The 17,330-nt window shown below is 38.2% G+C and overlaps 1 protein-coding gene across 1 annotated transcript in view; it reads left to right on the top strand.

The window, feature by feature from the left end:
• LOC127411422 (MAM domain-containing glycosylphosphatidylinositol anchor protein 2-like) overlaps positions 1-17,330 on the top strand; it is a 231,381-nt gene that overhangs the window by 57,272 nt on the left and 156,779 nt on the right. Inside the window, exons 2-3 of the mRNA XM_051646973.1 lie at positions 846-985; positions 10,458-10,632. Of these exons, the coding sequence (XP_051502933.1) occupies positions 846-985; positions 10,458-10,632 (315 nt within the window). The remainder of the gene's footprint in view (positions 1-845; positions 986-10,457; positions 10,633-17,330) is intronic.

The raw sequence follows: 17,330 nt of genomic DNA on the forward strand, positions 1-17,330 counted from the left end.
AATTCATGTGAGATTCAGCAAAAGTCTCCATTTGCTCTCCATTTAATCTCATTGCTGTCTCGGAGAAAATATTGCAAAATTAAGGAGATCTTATTTGTGATTTTTCTTTCCAATGGGAAGTTGCCACAGAGCCACATGTTTTACATTTTTTAGTGAAATTGAACTACAAATGGCTTACTTTTAGTTGACTCTGCATGTTAAGTGATATGTGTCTTAAAATTTTAAGCTACATGTCATCAAAGGACGAGACTCTGTGTAGTGTTCTTTTGTGGTTAGACATTATCTGTTTCACCATAATGAGTCTTTGCTATGTGTGAACCATAAAACAGCAGTAAACAGTGGAAAGCTCAAGAGCATCAATAACAATATCTAAGTCTGTATAGAAATTGCATCCTTAAAGTGCTTTGTAAGAGGAGATCAGTGGAGGAAACATCATTAACCAACCACACTGCAGTGTACCAGAGCTGAGTTCTTCTGCTCAGAGGGGAAATCAATAATATAGGCACTCTGCCTCATCATTCGCCTACGCATCATTGGGATGTAATATAAGGTAATGCTTAAATGAGGGTATTTTTGTCTACAAAATTGGTTGGAAATGCAAGTTCAAGAATCTTCTACATACACAGCAAGTCACTGGTGTAGTGAAAATTACATCTGCTGGAGCGAGGTGAATGATTGCACTGCCTCACCTTGAATTTGATTTGGCTGAAAGCATCAGTCTCATGTGGCAAGGGTTTTATTTTTCTCTATGACAGCTTTCTGCAGTGTGCCTGGTTGATGATGTGACCTTAAATGATCCAGCAAACTAAACTGTATCACTTTTTCCATTTTTTTCCCTAATGAAGCTCCTCCAAATGTTCGGATCATCCACTCCGGTCACGCATGCAACATTGAGGAGGAGCGCTACACAGAGAGGGTTTATACTATCCGGGAGGGAGAGACTTTGGAGCTGACCTGTCTGGTCTCAGGGCATCCACGGCCACAGGTGAGGCTCTCAGTGTTTACTGCCCTTTCCCCTTTGATCCTCAGCAAGAGGCTGGTACCTCCATAAGACTTCGAGTGAGTGCTATGGGATGCATTCAAGGCTACACAGATTACTCTCTTTTGCAAAAAAAGAATATGATATAACATGATTGTAAATGTTTTTATTGAGAAGTATTCTGCAAATATTTCATTGTTTCTATGTAAGTAAATCACACCAAATGTGCAACCAAATGTCATGGAATAATGTCTCTTTTAATTCCCCTTTGGTTCTTTACAGTCAGTTGCTACTTAAAAACAACAAAAAAAGAAACGTACTGTAATTCTAATCACAAATGGATGCGCTAAATAAATCATGCCTTTCTTGTTTTATGCACTCACTGGCTAATGCTGGTAGTCTTAAAGAGACACATTCTACATATCAATGTAAATACTTGAAAATAGTCCAAAATATGCAAGTAAATTATAAACATGTAACAAAAATATATATGCAACATAATATATGCAATTTCAAGACATTCACTAATGGAATAGAATGAATTTGAACAATTTTCAAAAGCTAAAATGTGACCAATATGATGACAAACTAATGATAACATATAATTTGTAAAATTAATATTTTCGAATTGTACCTAAAAGGGTTACCTAGAAGGTTAGAAGGTCCCTTTATAATTAAGAGCATTAGCTGAGAGTGAATTTCTTTCATATGTAAGCAAAATGGAAATTGTACCTGAGATATGAATCGATATCGAATCGAAATCAGAATCAAATCAAATCGAGAGCTTGTGAATCGGAATCAAATTTAATCTGGAAATCTGTATCAATACCCAGCCCTAGTAGTTCATCAAATTAACCATGGACATGTTACACTAACTACAACATCCAAAAAGACTCAAAACACTTTTGTCTTTCTTTTGGACGGTATATCTATTGTTGTAAGATTTTGTTTAAAACATGTTGTTGTGATATTTCTCTTTAAAATAAATGCCACTTAGTTTGATATTTTATCTAATGCAATGACCTACATTTTTAAGAGACTTAAAGAGATAGTTTACACAAAAATGAAAATGCTATCATCATTTACTCACCTTCATGCCATCCCAGATGTGTATGACTTTCTTCTGCAGAACACAAATTAAGATTTTTAGAAGAATATTTCAGCTCTGTAGGTCCAAACAATGCAAGTGAATGGTGGCCAGAACTCTGAAGGTCCAAAAAGCACATTAAGGCATCATAAAATAATCCATTTGACTTCATACAAAGTCTACAAATCTGAAGTGATCCAATTGGTTTTGGGTCTGAATGTAATTCAAAATGTAATTCCTTTTTCACAATAAATCTTGACACCAGCTATCTCCTTGGCAATCATGATTTCAAGCTCGATTACACTTCCTATAATGCCATCTGGCACTCTGAGCATGCGTCAAGCACTAGGAAGTGTAATTGAGCTTGATCGTGTCTAGAGACTTCAATGGCAAGATGTACAGTGAAAAAGGAGTTATATTTTGGTCTGATCTCACCCAAAACCGATTGGATCACTTCAGGAGACATTGATTAAAACACTGGAGTCATATGGATTACTTTTATGATGTCTTTATGTGATATTTTGACCTTCAGAGTTCTTGCAACAATTCACTTGCATTGTGAGAACCAACAGAGCTGAGATATTTTTCTAAAATCTTCATTTGTGTTCTGCAGAAGAAAAAAAGTCATATACATCTGGGATGGCTTGAGGGTTAGTAAATGATAAGAGAATTTTCATTTTGGGGTGAAATATTCCTTTAAGTGTCAAAATTATTTTGTGGAATCACTGTAGTTGAAAATGATTGGAAAATAGATCATTAATTTGAGTTACACATCAACTTCGCAAGCGGATATGTAAAAAGAATGTATTGTTGTAACAGTTTGTGAAAAAATAGCATTTGATGTGTAATGGCTTTTAACAGCTATTACAATATATTACAATTTAGTATAGAGCCCTGGCATAGAATGAAAAGAAAACAGCCTTCTACTCACCACTGCCCTGTATCTTACTCAAATATGTGGCTAGCAACAACATTGGACCAAAATACTGTAGGCAGATGGTCCTTTATAATCTAGATACTGAAAACAAAAACACAGATTTGTGAATTCCAAAATAAGGAGTTATGATATTTTGATGATACTGCAAACCTTAAATCAAGGTTATGCTTCCTAGCTCAAGAGGATGCTGTATAATACTGAATAAAACAACATTTTGATCATCACAGAGAGATACCAAAATACAGTGTTTCTGCCTCATGCACTCCTCTATGTATCATTCATCTGATGCTGTTCTGCAGTACTCTCCATTTCAACCTCACTCAAGTGGTCTTAATTCTCTCGACGCCCCACTCTTCACCGTATCTTGCAGGGGGCTTATCAGTCCCATAGCCTGTGTGTGGTTTTAGATAGGCAGCACTCTACACCTCTCATCATAATCTCAGTGCTGCATTTTCAGTGGAGAGGACAAGCAGTCCCACTAGTGAGTGAAGAATAGAGACGGCCACCAGGGAAATCACTGCATCTGCACGACTGCAGAAGAGCTGACTGATTCCCTGAGGAACACTGTCAGACCTCAGAATGCAAGGAAGAGTCCTCAAATTTAAATGTTTGCTGGGCTTAAACAGCTCACTGAGCAGCTGGATCCTGGACTTCCTGTCAAGCAGACGCCAGGTGGTTAGAATGGGCAGCAACATCTCCTCATCACTGACACTCAATACTGGAGCCCCGCAGGGCTGTGTTCTCAGCCCACTCCTGTATTCGTTATACACACATGACTGTGTGGCAACACATAGCTCCAATGCCATCATTAAGTTTGCTGATGATACGACAGTGGTAGGTCTGATCACTGACAATGATGAAACAGCCTACAGAGAGGAGGTGCACACTCTGACACACTGGTGTCAGGAGCACAACCTCTCCCTCAATGTCAGTAAGACCAAGGAGCTTGTGGTGGGCTTCAGGGTGAAAAGACAGAGAACACATCCCCATCACCATCAATGGAGCACCAGTGGAGAGAGTCAGCAGCTTCAAGTTCCTCGGTGTCCACATCACTGAGGAACTCACATGGTCCATCCACACTGAGGCCGTTGTGAAGAAGGCTCACCAGTGCTTCTTCTTCCTGAGACAGCTGAGGAAGTTTGGAATGAACAACCACATCCTCACACGGTTCTACACCAGCACTGCAGAGAGCATCCTGACTGGCTACATCACCTCCTTGTACGGCAACAGCACCGCCCTCAACTGCAAAGCCCTGCAAAGGGTGGTGCGAACTGCCAGACACATCATCGGAGGTGAGCTTCCCTCCCTCCAGGACATCTATAACAGGCAGTGTGTGAAAAAAGCTTGGAGGATCATCAGAGACTCCAGCCACCCGAGCCATGGGCTGCTCTCACTGCTACCATCAGGCAAGCAGTATCGCAGCATCAGGACCCACACCAGCCGACTTCATGACAGCTTCTTCCCCCAAGCAATCAGACTTTTGAACTCTTGATCACTCATGATACATATATCAGCACCACACTTTAATAGTCTCAGACTGGTCTCACATTTTATACTTCTCTTAATAACACACTGGCAACTGACTATCAACCGACAGCTGAATGTCAACACAACACTTCATATTTATTTCCACTGTACATGGGGGGTACAGTGTATTTTATTGTATACAGTCTTCTTATTTTGTGTATACTGTATATTGTATATTGTGTTGTGTAACAAGATGTGTAAACTGTGTTATGTGTAAATCATAATAATTGACAAAAATAATTGTCATACTGCTATGTTGCTTGGAACCGCACCCAAGACTTTCACCCACTGTTGCACTCGTGTATATGGTTGAGTGACAATAAAGGGATTTGATTTTTATTTTATTTTATTTTTTATTTGAGAAATCCTCTTGACAGTGTAGTGTCATAGTTTTGAGGTAAGCCTTTATTTGCCTCATTAGCACTAGGGTTATATTAACAGATATAGTCACTCTATAAAATTCTGTCATCATTTACTCACCCTCATCTTGTTCTTAACTATATGACCTTCTTTCTTCTGTGGAATACAAGGTGTTAGGTGAAATGTCAGCCTCAATCACTTTTCATTTGCATTGTATGGAGAGAAAAAAATATACAATTATAGTGTTGACTGAGTCTTTACCTAACATTCAGGCTAACAACTCCTTTTGTGATCTACTGAAGAAGGATCTACTGAAGAAAGAAGAAAGTCATATGGGTTTGGAACAATATGAGTAGGTAAATGTTGACAGAATATTCATTTTGGGGTAACTATCACTTTAAATAGATTTCTCACTATGCAGCATTCAAAGAAAGCATAAGTTAGACATCACATTGAGGAACTTATGGAAACATTCATCAGTTCTTGCTTTGGGCTCTATCTCTGTGAGCATTCTAAGCATCCTTTGCCAAGGTTTAATCAGTTCTTTTGTGTCTTCCATTGCTGAACCTGTTCCCATAGGTCCCACAGAAACTGAGTGGGCCAGTGAAAGATAAGTCCAGGAGTGCTTTATGATAGACTGAGGTGGCTGGAGGCTATATATAGCACGCTTTATGGATGCATTCTGTCTGCATTTGACACACTGGGCCCATCAGCAAAGAACTCTCATCAGGGTCCTGGCTCTGGAGCTTCGTGGCACTGATCCACTTAATGCTGGCAGGGGCAGAAATCTCAAACTTAGCAATTTTATGAGAATGAGCTTAGGATGTGATTTGTAACTTTAGATAATAGTACCTTAGTTTTCATATAGTTATAAATGTATTTATTGTAATATCTTAAGACAGACAAATAATGGGGTGCCTGGGTAGCTCAGCAAGTAAAGATGCTGACTACCACACCTGGTGTCGCAAGTTCAAATCCAGGGCGTGCTGAGTGACTCCAGTCAGGCTTCCTAAGCAACCAATTGGCCCAGTTGCTTGGGTGGGTAGAGTCACATTGGGTTAACCTCCTCGTGGTCGCCATAATGTGGTTCTCGCTCTCTGTGGGGCGCGTGGTGAGTTGTGCGTGGATGCCACGGAGAATAGCATGAAGCCTCCAAACGCGCTAGGTCTCCGCGGTAACGCGCTCAACAAGCCATGTGATAAGATGCGGGGATTGACAGTTTCAGATGCGGAAGCAACTGAGATTCGTCCTCCGCCACCCGGATTGAGGTGAGTCATTACACCACCATGACGATTTAGAGCACATTGGGAATTGGGCATTCCAAATTGGGGAGAAAAGGGGAGAAAAAAACAAAAAAAGACAGACAAATAATTGGTTTGATAATAATTCTAATTCTTTTTTTTTGTTTTTCTTTTGGGATTTTTCCCCTTTTTCACCCAATTTGGAATGCCCAATTCCCAGTGTGCTTTAAGTCCTCGTGGTTGCATAGTGATTTGCCTAAATCTGGGTGGTGCAGGATGAATCCCAGTTGCCTCTGTGTCTGAGACCATCAACCTGCGCATCTTATCATGTGGCTTGTTGAGTGTGTTGCCATGGAGACATAGCGCGTGTGGAGGCTTCACACCATCCACCGCAGCATCCGCACTCAACTCAACACGTGCCCCACTGAGAACGAACCACATTATAGTGACCACGAGGAGTTTACCCCATGTGACTCTACCCTCCCTAGCAACCGGGCCAATTTGGTTGCTTAGGAAACCTGGCTGGAGTCACTCAGCACGCCCTGGGATTCGAACTAGCGAACTAGCGAACTCCAGGGGTGGTAGCCAGTGTCTTTTACCACTGAGCTACCCAGGCCCCAATAATTCTAATTCTAATAATTCTAATAATTGATTGTCAGGTCTTTAATATCGAGTCTACGATTAAATTGCTTCATTTGGATGGTTTCTATAGAATAGCACAAAACAACACCTTTACACCACTGAACATTTCCTGGTGTTACAACAGGAACAGGAGTGTTCACAGGTAAAGTGGCTTATTTATTGTATGGTTTGCATAAATTACTCAACTTTTAAATGACAGCATTCACTCTTAAATAAAAAACGCATAGCAGATTAGATTAACAGTTAGACATAGCTTAAAACAAAGATGAAATTACATTTGTGGCTGTTTAGATTGCTAAACAGCTTTGCATAAATATAATGGCATGGATAATGATAATAGTTATAAATGCATATTGTGTTGTGTTGTGGTCTAATGATTATTTTCTCATTATTGTTTTAAAAAGCAGAAATAAAATTAATGCACAATAATGTGTATTGGTATCAGTTGTTCTCTAGTAATATGTATTGTAATAAAATTGTCATAACGTTACTGAACACTTGAAGATAATTTCCTAGTTATAATAACTGTAATAATAAAAAGTCCTCTCTCTTCTTTCCCTGGAATAATACTTTCCTCTGTGTTGTATGGCATGAGGTCTGAAGGCTTGTCATTTCCACAGTCTTATGACTATTTATGGAGGCACTTTGGTTGTGAAGACAGTGGGCTGCCTTCAGATTGTTATCACTTTCCACCCCCGATATATCGCTTGAATCATGATCTCTATACGAACACCAAGATGAAGTATAAGACACATTATTATTATTATTATTATTATTATTATTATTATTATTATTATTATTTTTCAATCCTGGAGTCTTGGCAGATGTCTTTTTTAATGAGGCATTTTACATTTCTGAGTAATAAAAACAATCTCTTGATAATCTGAGCACAAACATTTTGTTTTTGGGGGTAGCCGATGCACTCATTTTTAATATCCAAATAAAAAAAAAAGTAATATTTAGTTCAATTTCATTTTCTTCAGTTATAATTTAAAGGAAGTTCACCCAAAAATTATAAATCTGTCATCTTTTACTCACCCTCATGCTGTTCTATTTTTTTTTTCTTCCATGGAACACAAAAGGAGATGTTTTGAGATATGTTCACACTGCTGTTTTCCATAAAACGAAAGCATACAGTGACCAAAGACTGTTAAGCTCCAAAAAGTACCAAGAAAGAACTATAAAACCACCGTAAAGTAGTCCATATGACTTATGTATTATATTCCAAGTCTTCTGAAGCCATACAGCTATGTGTGAGAAACAGACTGTGATTTACAGGGATAATTCATCCAAAAATGACAGTGTTATCATTTGCTTTCATGTTGTTCCAAACTCATATGATTTTTTTATCTTATATGAAACTGAAAAAATGTTAGGCAGAATGTCAAGGAGACGAAGATGCACTGAAAGGGAATAATGACCAAGACTTCTGCCTAACATCTCCTTTTGTGTTCCACAGTAGAAAAAAAGTAATACGGGTAATGAAGAACATGCGGTTGAGTAAATGATGACAGAACTTTAATTTTGGGTGAATTATCCCTTTAAGAGTATTTAGTCAGAAAATATATATGGTATACACCCATTCATGTATAAAGTGAAGAAACGTATAGTACAAAATGTCTTCATGATCAAAGTGGGTCATCTTTCCTCATGTATTGTATTGAATTGCTCTCACATAGTCTACAAATGATTGTTCAGTTCCATTTCCTCACCTCATAAAGAAGAATTCCTATTTGCGCAATGTCAGCTATAGCCTACCTCAACACATGCAGACATTATTACTGGACTAAGCACTTTTTTAGCAGCCTTATTTCCTGTGTGAGCTCACAAAGAAAGCCAGCGTATCTAAGCCCCATGAATTCCAATACGCTGTTATTCCTAACCAACATCCAATATGTGTGTAAACAAATCTGCCCACCCTCCATCCGCAGCAAAGCATGAAATGGATTTCATTCAGCCACTTCCAAAGGTTACGACTCTGTTGGGCTCCGAACAGTGTTACCCACTGGTATTTCTTCCTAGACAACCTTTGCATGAGGAAACTAGCGGCAGTCAAAAAGCAGTGCTTGTTTTTTGTTTTTTATTATTATTATTATTATTATTATTATTATTATTATTATTGGGATGCTGAAAATACTTCCAATTAGCAAGAAAGGGGCTAATAGTTGGGGTGAGGAAGAAATTGGTACTTGTAAGAGGAAGGCGGAGCATTGATCTTTGTCGCTGGACTCTTAGGTTCTTGAGCAGCAGGAATGATAAAGGGGGGTTCTGTTGTAATGTAGGTCATCTACACAGTAAGTCTCACTCAGGATTTGGGAAGGCCAAGCCAGGCCTGAATGGGCAATTTGCTCTACTTGTCTGGCTGTTTGGCAGATAATGTGTACACACAGGGAGCTAAAAGCTCCCTCCCTCTCTCTCTCTCTCTCTCTCTCTCTCTCTCTCTCTCTCTCTCTCTCTCTCTCTCTACCTCACTCTCACCCCAGCTGAGCTCCATTTGCGACTTTCTTTCCCTGGTCTCTCCATGCCTCCTTCAGGGCTATACTATATCTGTGTGTGTGTTTGTATGTCTTGATAGCAAAACTTAAGGTAATAATTACTAGTATTCAGTATGTCCACAATTCTTATGTTTATAAACCATGAAAACTGTTTGTTTTCCCTGTAAAGCTTTAATGAGACAATTGAATAAGACAATTCTAGAGTAAACACACGGGTGGTACAGTGTTTTTTACTTTGTGGCCTGATGCATGTATCTTGTTCCACCATTTGTTTTGTAATTGACAGCACTGCCAACTTTTAAATGTCTAATTATGTTTTAATGTCAAAATTAAATTTAAAATGGATCCTATTTAATTTCTTTATGCTTTCTACATTGTGTTCAAGTCAACAGTGCACCTTATTCGAAAGAATAAGAAAAATGTTTGCCTTTATAATCTTTCATCAAATTGTAATAAATTGCTCTGCCTCTGAAATGAATAACACCCACTTTTCAAAGTCCAATCACTTTCTGATGGATAAAATCTTTTTGTTTTCATTGCATTTTGAATGCCATTTAAGGTTTACTTTAAAACTCCTAGTAATTGTCTTTTTGCTCTTATTTGCCATGTTTAGGGGTCTATAAACCAATGTGCTTAATTTCGTCTCACTTTCCCAGAGAAATGGGCATTCACAAAAACTTCTTCACACCTCGGCCCTTGTGTGTTAGTTTATTTAATATTTTGGCTAATGTAATTATGCTTTAAGCTATCAAGAAGAGTGTTGTACTCTTAGCTCCATGTAACACATTTTACATCCATTCCACAAAATCCTGCAGATTTTCCCCTAAAATCAGCATAGAAAGTGTGAAAAAAAAAACAAAAAGTCAGAAGATTCCAACTGGATCTGGTTACACTGTAGGCAAATCTTTTGTGGATCACAAATACAAATGTTTGAGAGGTGTTTCGGAAGAAATATTGGCTGGTCTTTGGCCTCTCTGATTGACGTGCTTACGTTTCTTGCTTAAACTTGAGTGAGTAAAGGAGTTTTGCCTTTTTTGAAGTCAATCACTCCAAAAAAAAAATAAATAAATAAAATATTTGTTTTCACTCTCTGACAGATGATTCTGTTACTGTATGTCAAGTTCATACTCAGCTTATGTCCTTGCTTTTCTCTCTCTCTTTGCCTCCTACTCTCATTGTTTGGCATCAGATACGATGGACCAAGACAGCAGGCAGTGCTACTGACCGCTTCCAAGACACCAGTGTATTCAATGAGACACTACGCATAACCCGCATCCAGAGGCACCAGGGTGGCCGCTATTACTGTAAGGCTGAGAATGGCCTCGGCACTCCGGCCATCAAATCCATCCGAGTGGATGTCTACTGTGAGTTAACAAGCTCATTGGCCTGTTGGCAGAAAACCACACACTTGACACTCACTCTTGCAAGTCAACTATAGCTTGATATTAGCCTTTGCTGACTGTGTCTGCATCTCTCTTTAGCTTTTCCGACACATACTTAACTTGATCCAGCACTCCACGTAAATCCTTAAGTTATGAGTCAAGGATAATCAGTTGGAATTATAAACTTACAGCAAAAGGGATGTAGATTGCTGTATTACATTGTGGGTTCACTGTTATGTTGTGCTTTTACACTGCAACCTCAGAGCACATTTTTGAAACCAACAAAGAATAGAAAGAACAGCTATACTAAAGCTGTACCTAATGTTTATATATATATATAAAGTTATAGCCATTTAGGTTTATTAAAAGAATGTTAATTTTCAAATGTGCACTTTTCTGTTCCTTGTATATTTGTAAAATTGTAAAGGATGATAAAAACTACAAATGTGTTTCCTGTTTTTCCATGTAAACTTACTAGATGGACATCTTTGACTGTTCAAATAATTTTTTTTGTTGTTTTTTTTTTTTTAGCATCTCGCACATGAGCGCTGCGTTTTTTTAGACACCGTGTCAAGTTGAAAGAACTGCATCTTTTAAAGACGCAGCTCAAGACATTCTAGCTTTTTTTAACACAAGAATGTGTTCTGTGTGAACTGCCCCTGTGACAGTTCTACATTTGTACCTAATCTATTTTAAATTTATATTAAAAAGGTTTAGCCCTTTAAGCTTGTCAAAAACATGTTAATTTTCATATGTGCACTTTTTTTGTTCTTGGTATATTTGGAAAAACAAAACTGGGAATTTTTTTAATCCTTTGCTCCCTAAACTATTATGAACGTCCATCAATAATAATTTAGTGTAAATGAGCTGTGGCGCAGAAGGCAGCACATTTGCTTCTGATATAAATAAGAACGGTTGGCTCATGGGGACCTGGGTTCAAATCTTGCCTGGGTCATGTCCTGAACCTGTTCTATTTCTTTTTCCAAGCTCCCAAATTTAGATCATACAGTAACACAGCTCAATTAAGGAAGATTATAAGCGATTCTAGCTCAGTTATTAAATAAACGTATTTCTCCACTGAAATGCATATACATATACCTGTACTTCAGTCGCACATGTAGTAGGTAAACTGAAATAGATTTAACAAGGTCCAACTTGACCATAGGGGACACAGATAACCTTAATGGTGTCATCACACAAAACAACTATTTGCTACAAAACAACCTAAATAATATTACAAAAGAGCTAAAAACCTCTATGAATTTTTAATAACAACTACTTAAATGCCCCCAAAAGTTCCCTTTGACCAAGGAAGCAAGAGGTTATGGGTGTTCCCCATAGCCTCAATTTTGTACTGTTGCTTCTGATGCCTATCTCGAGTCTGTGTGCAGCCTGCTAGCTTTTTTAGCATCACTTACCTATCTGTTTTCAGCTTTTAATCTTTAATATCTGCCATTTTTCAGCGCGCATCAAGTTTTTACCTGCATTATTCTCTTATCGCGATTCAACTGCCTGCATTTTTCCGCGTGCATCCGCTTTCTATTTTTATTGTGATTATTGCGATTGTTTTCTCCTCTGTGTTACACGGATTATTGCATCGATCTCAAAGCACCACTTATCAAGAACAACCATAACAACAAACAATTGCGGTAAGTCATAGCATCTGCTCATATTATTGCTTCCTGCATTACATGCCACATGTTTACTATAGCTTCTTCTGTCAGCAGTGAGGGATTCACATGTGTGGAATTAGTCAGGCTGACGGAGAAGGTTAATGAGTTAGAGACAGGAAGAACAGCGAGCAACACACACACTTTGGTTCCGGCTCTAGAGCCCCCGCAGAAGGGTGTTTGGGAGACGTCTCGGCAGCATACTCGCTCAGCAAAGTGACACCACTCTCCTGTTCCTGTTAGGGTTTCCAATCGATTCTTCCCACTCAGTGATGCACCCAACGAGAATCATGTTGAAAGAGCCTTGGTCATAGGTGATTCTATTGTAAGGAACGTGGAAATAGAGACTCCAGCCACTATTCTTAAATGCATTTCGTGTGCCAGAGTGTCTGACATCACATCAAATTTACAAGTGCTGGCAAATGCTAAACGTAGATTTTCTAAAATTGTTATTCATGTCGGCACTAATGATGTCAGGCTTCGCCAGTCGGAGATCACTAGAGATAATGTTAAAGAGGTGTGCAAAAACAATATCAGACACAGTAATATGCTCTGGCCCCCTCCCTGCTCTTTGTGGTGACGAGGTTTATAGTAGATTAGTGTCACTGAATGGCTGGATGTCTGAGTGGTGTCTGGAGAATAGCATAGGATTTATAGACAATTGGAAGAGTTTTTGGGTTAGACCTGACCTGCTAAAGAGAGACGGACTCCATCCTTCCAAAGAAGGTGCCGCTCTCCTCTCTAGTAATATGGTTCATAGTCTTAATAGTGATAGTATTTGAATAACTGGGCCCCAGGTCAGGAAGCAGACAAACTGGCTAATCCGAATGTCTGCTAGCTGCCTTGAGACATCACACAGGTCACATGAAGTACAACACATAGAGACTGTATCACTTAGATATCATATAGAGACTGTGTCTGTTCCCCGAACTACCAAACACAAACCCCTCACTAAATCATTTAGAAAAAAATTAAGGTAAAAAAAAAAAAATTGGAAATAAACATCATATAAAGATAGGGCTACTAAACATTAGATCTCTTTCAACCACAGCACTAATTGTAAATGAAATTATTACAGATCATATTTTGGTTGTGTTCTGTTTGACTGAAACCTGTCTTGAACCAGATAAATATATTAGTTTAAATGAATCTACTTCCCCAGGTTATTGTTATAAAAATGAGCCTCGTCTGAAGGGTCGAGGAGGTGTTGCTACAGTTTACAGTGAAGTTTTTGGTGTTACTCAGAGGACAGGATATAAGTTTAAGTCCTTTGAACTAATAATGCTTCATGTAACACCGTCAGAAATAAATAAAAAAATCTCTGTCGTCTTTTGCCCTTGCTAAAGTATATAGATCTCCCGGGCTTTATACTGATTTCCTTGATGAATTTGCAAATTTTCTATCAGATCTGGTAGTTAATGTAGATAGAGCTTTAATTGTTCGTGACTTCAACATTCATATAGATAATGAAAATGACACATTGGGATTAGCATTTATTGATATTCTCAACTCTCTTGGAGTCATGCAAAATGTGACAGGACCAACTCATCGTCATAATCATACGGTAGATTTAGTTCTGTCATATGGAGTTGATGTTGATACTATAGAAATTCTACCAGCAGAGCGATGACATCTCAGATCATTACCTTGTCTCAGCTAATGTTACTCAATCTACACCACGCTATCGTTCAGGTAGAACAATTCTTTCGACCACTAAAGATAGCATCACTAATGATCTTCCAGATCTACCTTATACACTCAGTAAGCCCCAAAGTCTAGAAGAACTTGAAGAAATATCAGAAAATATAAATACAGTCTTCTCGAGCACTCTTGACAGTGTTGCCCCCCTTCAATTAAAGAAAATTAAAGATAAAAGCCCTGCACCATGGTACAATGATCACACTCATGCTCTCAAGAGAGCAGCTCGGAAAATGGAGCGCAAGTGGAAGAATACAAAATTAGAGGTATTTCACGGTGCATGTTAGGATAGTGTCTGTAGCAACAGACAGGCACTAAAAGCTGCCAGGTCAGCATATTTTAGCAAACTCATAAAAAAATAACCACAACAATCCTAGGTGTTTATTCAGTACTGTGGCAAAATTGGTTAGGAATAAAGCCTCAACTGAGCCAGATATTCCATCCCAGCACAATAGTAATGACTTCATGAATTTCTTTACTGATAAAATTGAAATAATCAGAAATTAAATTGGAATTATGCAATCATCTGTCACAGTACCTCAGAAAACAGTGTCTCATAATTTTCCTCACGTACAACTTCAATCCTTCGCTGTCATAGGTCATGAAGAGCTAACAAAACTTATGGAAACATCGTAAGCCACAACATGTATGTTAGATCCAATACCAACTAAGCTCTTAAAAGAGGTATTCCCTGTAATCTCAGAAACTCTTCTTAATATTAACTCCTTGCTATCCTTAGGACATGTCCCAAGAAACTTTAAAATGGCAGTTATCAAACCACTTAAGAAGGCACAACTTGATCCTGGAGAATTGGCTTATTATAGACCAATTTAATCTTCCGTTTATGTCAAAAATACTAGAAATTAATTATCCTCCCAATTACGTTAATTTCTACAGAGAAATAGTATATATGATCAATTTCAGTCAGGATTTAGGCCACACCATAGTACAGAGACTTCACTTATCAGAGTTACCAATGACTTGCTCTTATTGTCTGATCACAGCTGCATTTCTCTTCTAGTGCTTTTAGATCTCAGTGCTGCCTTCGACACGATAGATCACGATATTTTCTTGAATAGGCTAGAGAATTATCTTGGCATTTGTGGTCTTGCATTAGCATGGTTTAGGTCCTATTTAGCAGACTGCTACCACTTTGTCTGTGTAAACGAGGAATTCAAAGAAAATAAAATCAAACAAAAGTTAAGTATGGAGTGGCACAGGGATCAGTTTTAGGGCCTCTGCTTTTCTCCTTATAAATGCTTCCCCTGGGAGATATCATCAGGAATCATGGAATAAGTTTCTACTGTTATGCCGACGATGCCCAACTTTATATTTCTTCAAAACCTGACGAAATTTCACAATTCTCCAAATTACAAGAGTGTATCAATGAAATTAAAGATTGGATGGCCAGAAATTTCCTTCTACTCAATTCCGACAAAACAGAGGTACTAGTTATTGGACCAATAACCTCTAAATAAGCCGCTAAAATATAACTTGACTCTTGATGGATGTATTGTTACATCATCTTCAACAGCGAAGAAATTAGGTGTTATATTTGATACCAATATGTCATTTAAAAATCAAATTTCCAATGTTTGTAGAACAGCATTCTTCCACCTAAGAAATATTGCTAAGTTACGACACATGCTCTCTGTTGCTGATGCTGAAAAATGAATTAATGCGTTCATGACCTCAAGACTAGATTATTGTAATGCATTACTGGGAGGATGTCCAGCAAGTTCAATAAATAAACTTCAATTGATTCAAAATGCAGCAGCCAGAGTGCTGACTAGAACCAAGAAATATGATCATATTAGCCCCATTTTATCATCGTTACATTGGCTACCTGTTAAATTTTTATTAATTTGACAATTCTGTTAACTACATACAAAGCTTTGAATGGTCAAGCTCCACAGTACTTAAGTGACCTTCTGCCATGCTATATTCCATCACGTTCATTACGATCACAAAACTCTGGCCTGTTAATAGTTCCTAGAATATCAAAATCCACAAAAGGAGGTTGATCCTTTTCCTATTTGGCTCCTAAACTATGGAATAGTCTCCCGAACACTGTTTGGGATGCAGACACACTCACTATTTAGCCAGGCATACACCTAATTTATTCTTCACCACACAATTAGGCTGCTGTAGTTAGGTCTGCCGAAACCTGAAACATTGTTCATGATCTATAACTCTGCAAAAAAAAAAGTTATGGCACCTACGCTAATATTATTCTATTCGTTTCCATGTCTCAACCTCGGGACTCCTATCCTGAGCTTACCAGAACCGTCCGGATCCAGCTCCATTCCTGCTTGGTATCGGACTCCACTGCTAAGTGTTTCTGAGTGATGACGACAAAATGCAGCCGGTGCCAGCCAGATATCACTTCAGTCTATTACGATGGACCTCAGAAGATGAACCGATGCCAACTCCAACCATAAGACATGGGATACATCATATGCCATTGCCTGAACCTTGGATTTAGGATAGACCTCATCGAAATTACCAGCCGGTTGAACTGCGAAGCACCTCACTGATCTCGGCCTGCATCACATTGGTCTAATGATGGACTTCACTCTTAAAATGGAATACATAGACTATCAATACATTGCCAACAAAAGTCTTCATCAGCCAACTAACAAAGGACACTGCATCTATATGAACTTCTGCAGTTAATCCAGGATGAACTTCAAAGACATTAGTCATTAATCTTACAGTTCTCACAAAATCTTTGTTTAAACACTGTCCCTTAACACTTACTTAGTTTAATAATTGTAAACCATGACTTGCACTGCACATAAATAAGTAATATTGGCATTATATTCATGCTGTTAGCCAGAGGGGAACTGGCCCCCACAGTGAGCCTGGTTTCTCCCAAGGTTATTTTTCTCTATTAACCAACATCTTATGGAGTTTTGTGTTCTTCGCCTTCGGCTTGCTCACTGGGTTTCTAGATACAATTATTATTTAATTACTTATTTTTATAAGTAATTTAATCAAACAACACGATGACTCTAAGACTTTATAGATATTATGGTATCATTTTCTGTTAATGCATGATTTTCTGTAAAGCTGCTTTGAAACGATGTGTGTTGTGAAAGGCACTATACAAATAAAAATGAATTGACTTGTACTCAGTCATTTGAGTTCTTAAAAGGGTCATGAAATGCTATTTTCTTATAATTTTATTATCTTCCCTGAGGTCCACTGATAATGTCAGTAAAGTTTTTTGCACCAAAACTGTCATGGTTTAATAATAAATGATCATTTTCCACCTTTAAACTTCAATGTAAATGACCACTGTTCTGATTG

Source organism: Myxocyprinus asiaticus, chromosome 20 (assembly GCF_019703515.2).
Source record: "Myxocyprinus asiaticus isolate MX2 ecotype Aquarium Trade chromosome 20, UBuf_Myxa_2, whole genome shotgun sequence".
In the NCBI taxonomy this organism is placed as follows: Eukaryota; Metazoa; Chordata; class Actinopteri; order Cypriniformes; family Catostomidae; genus Myxocyprinus; species Myxocyprinus asiaticus.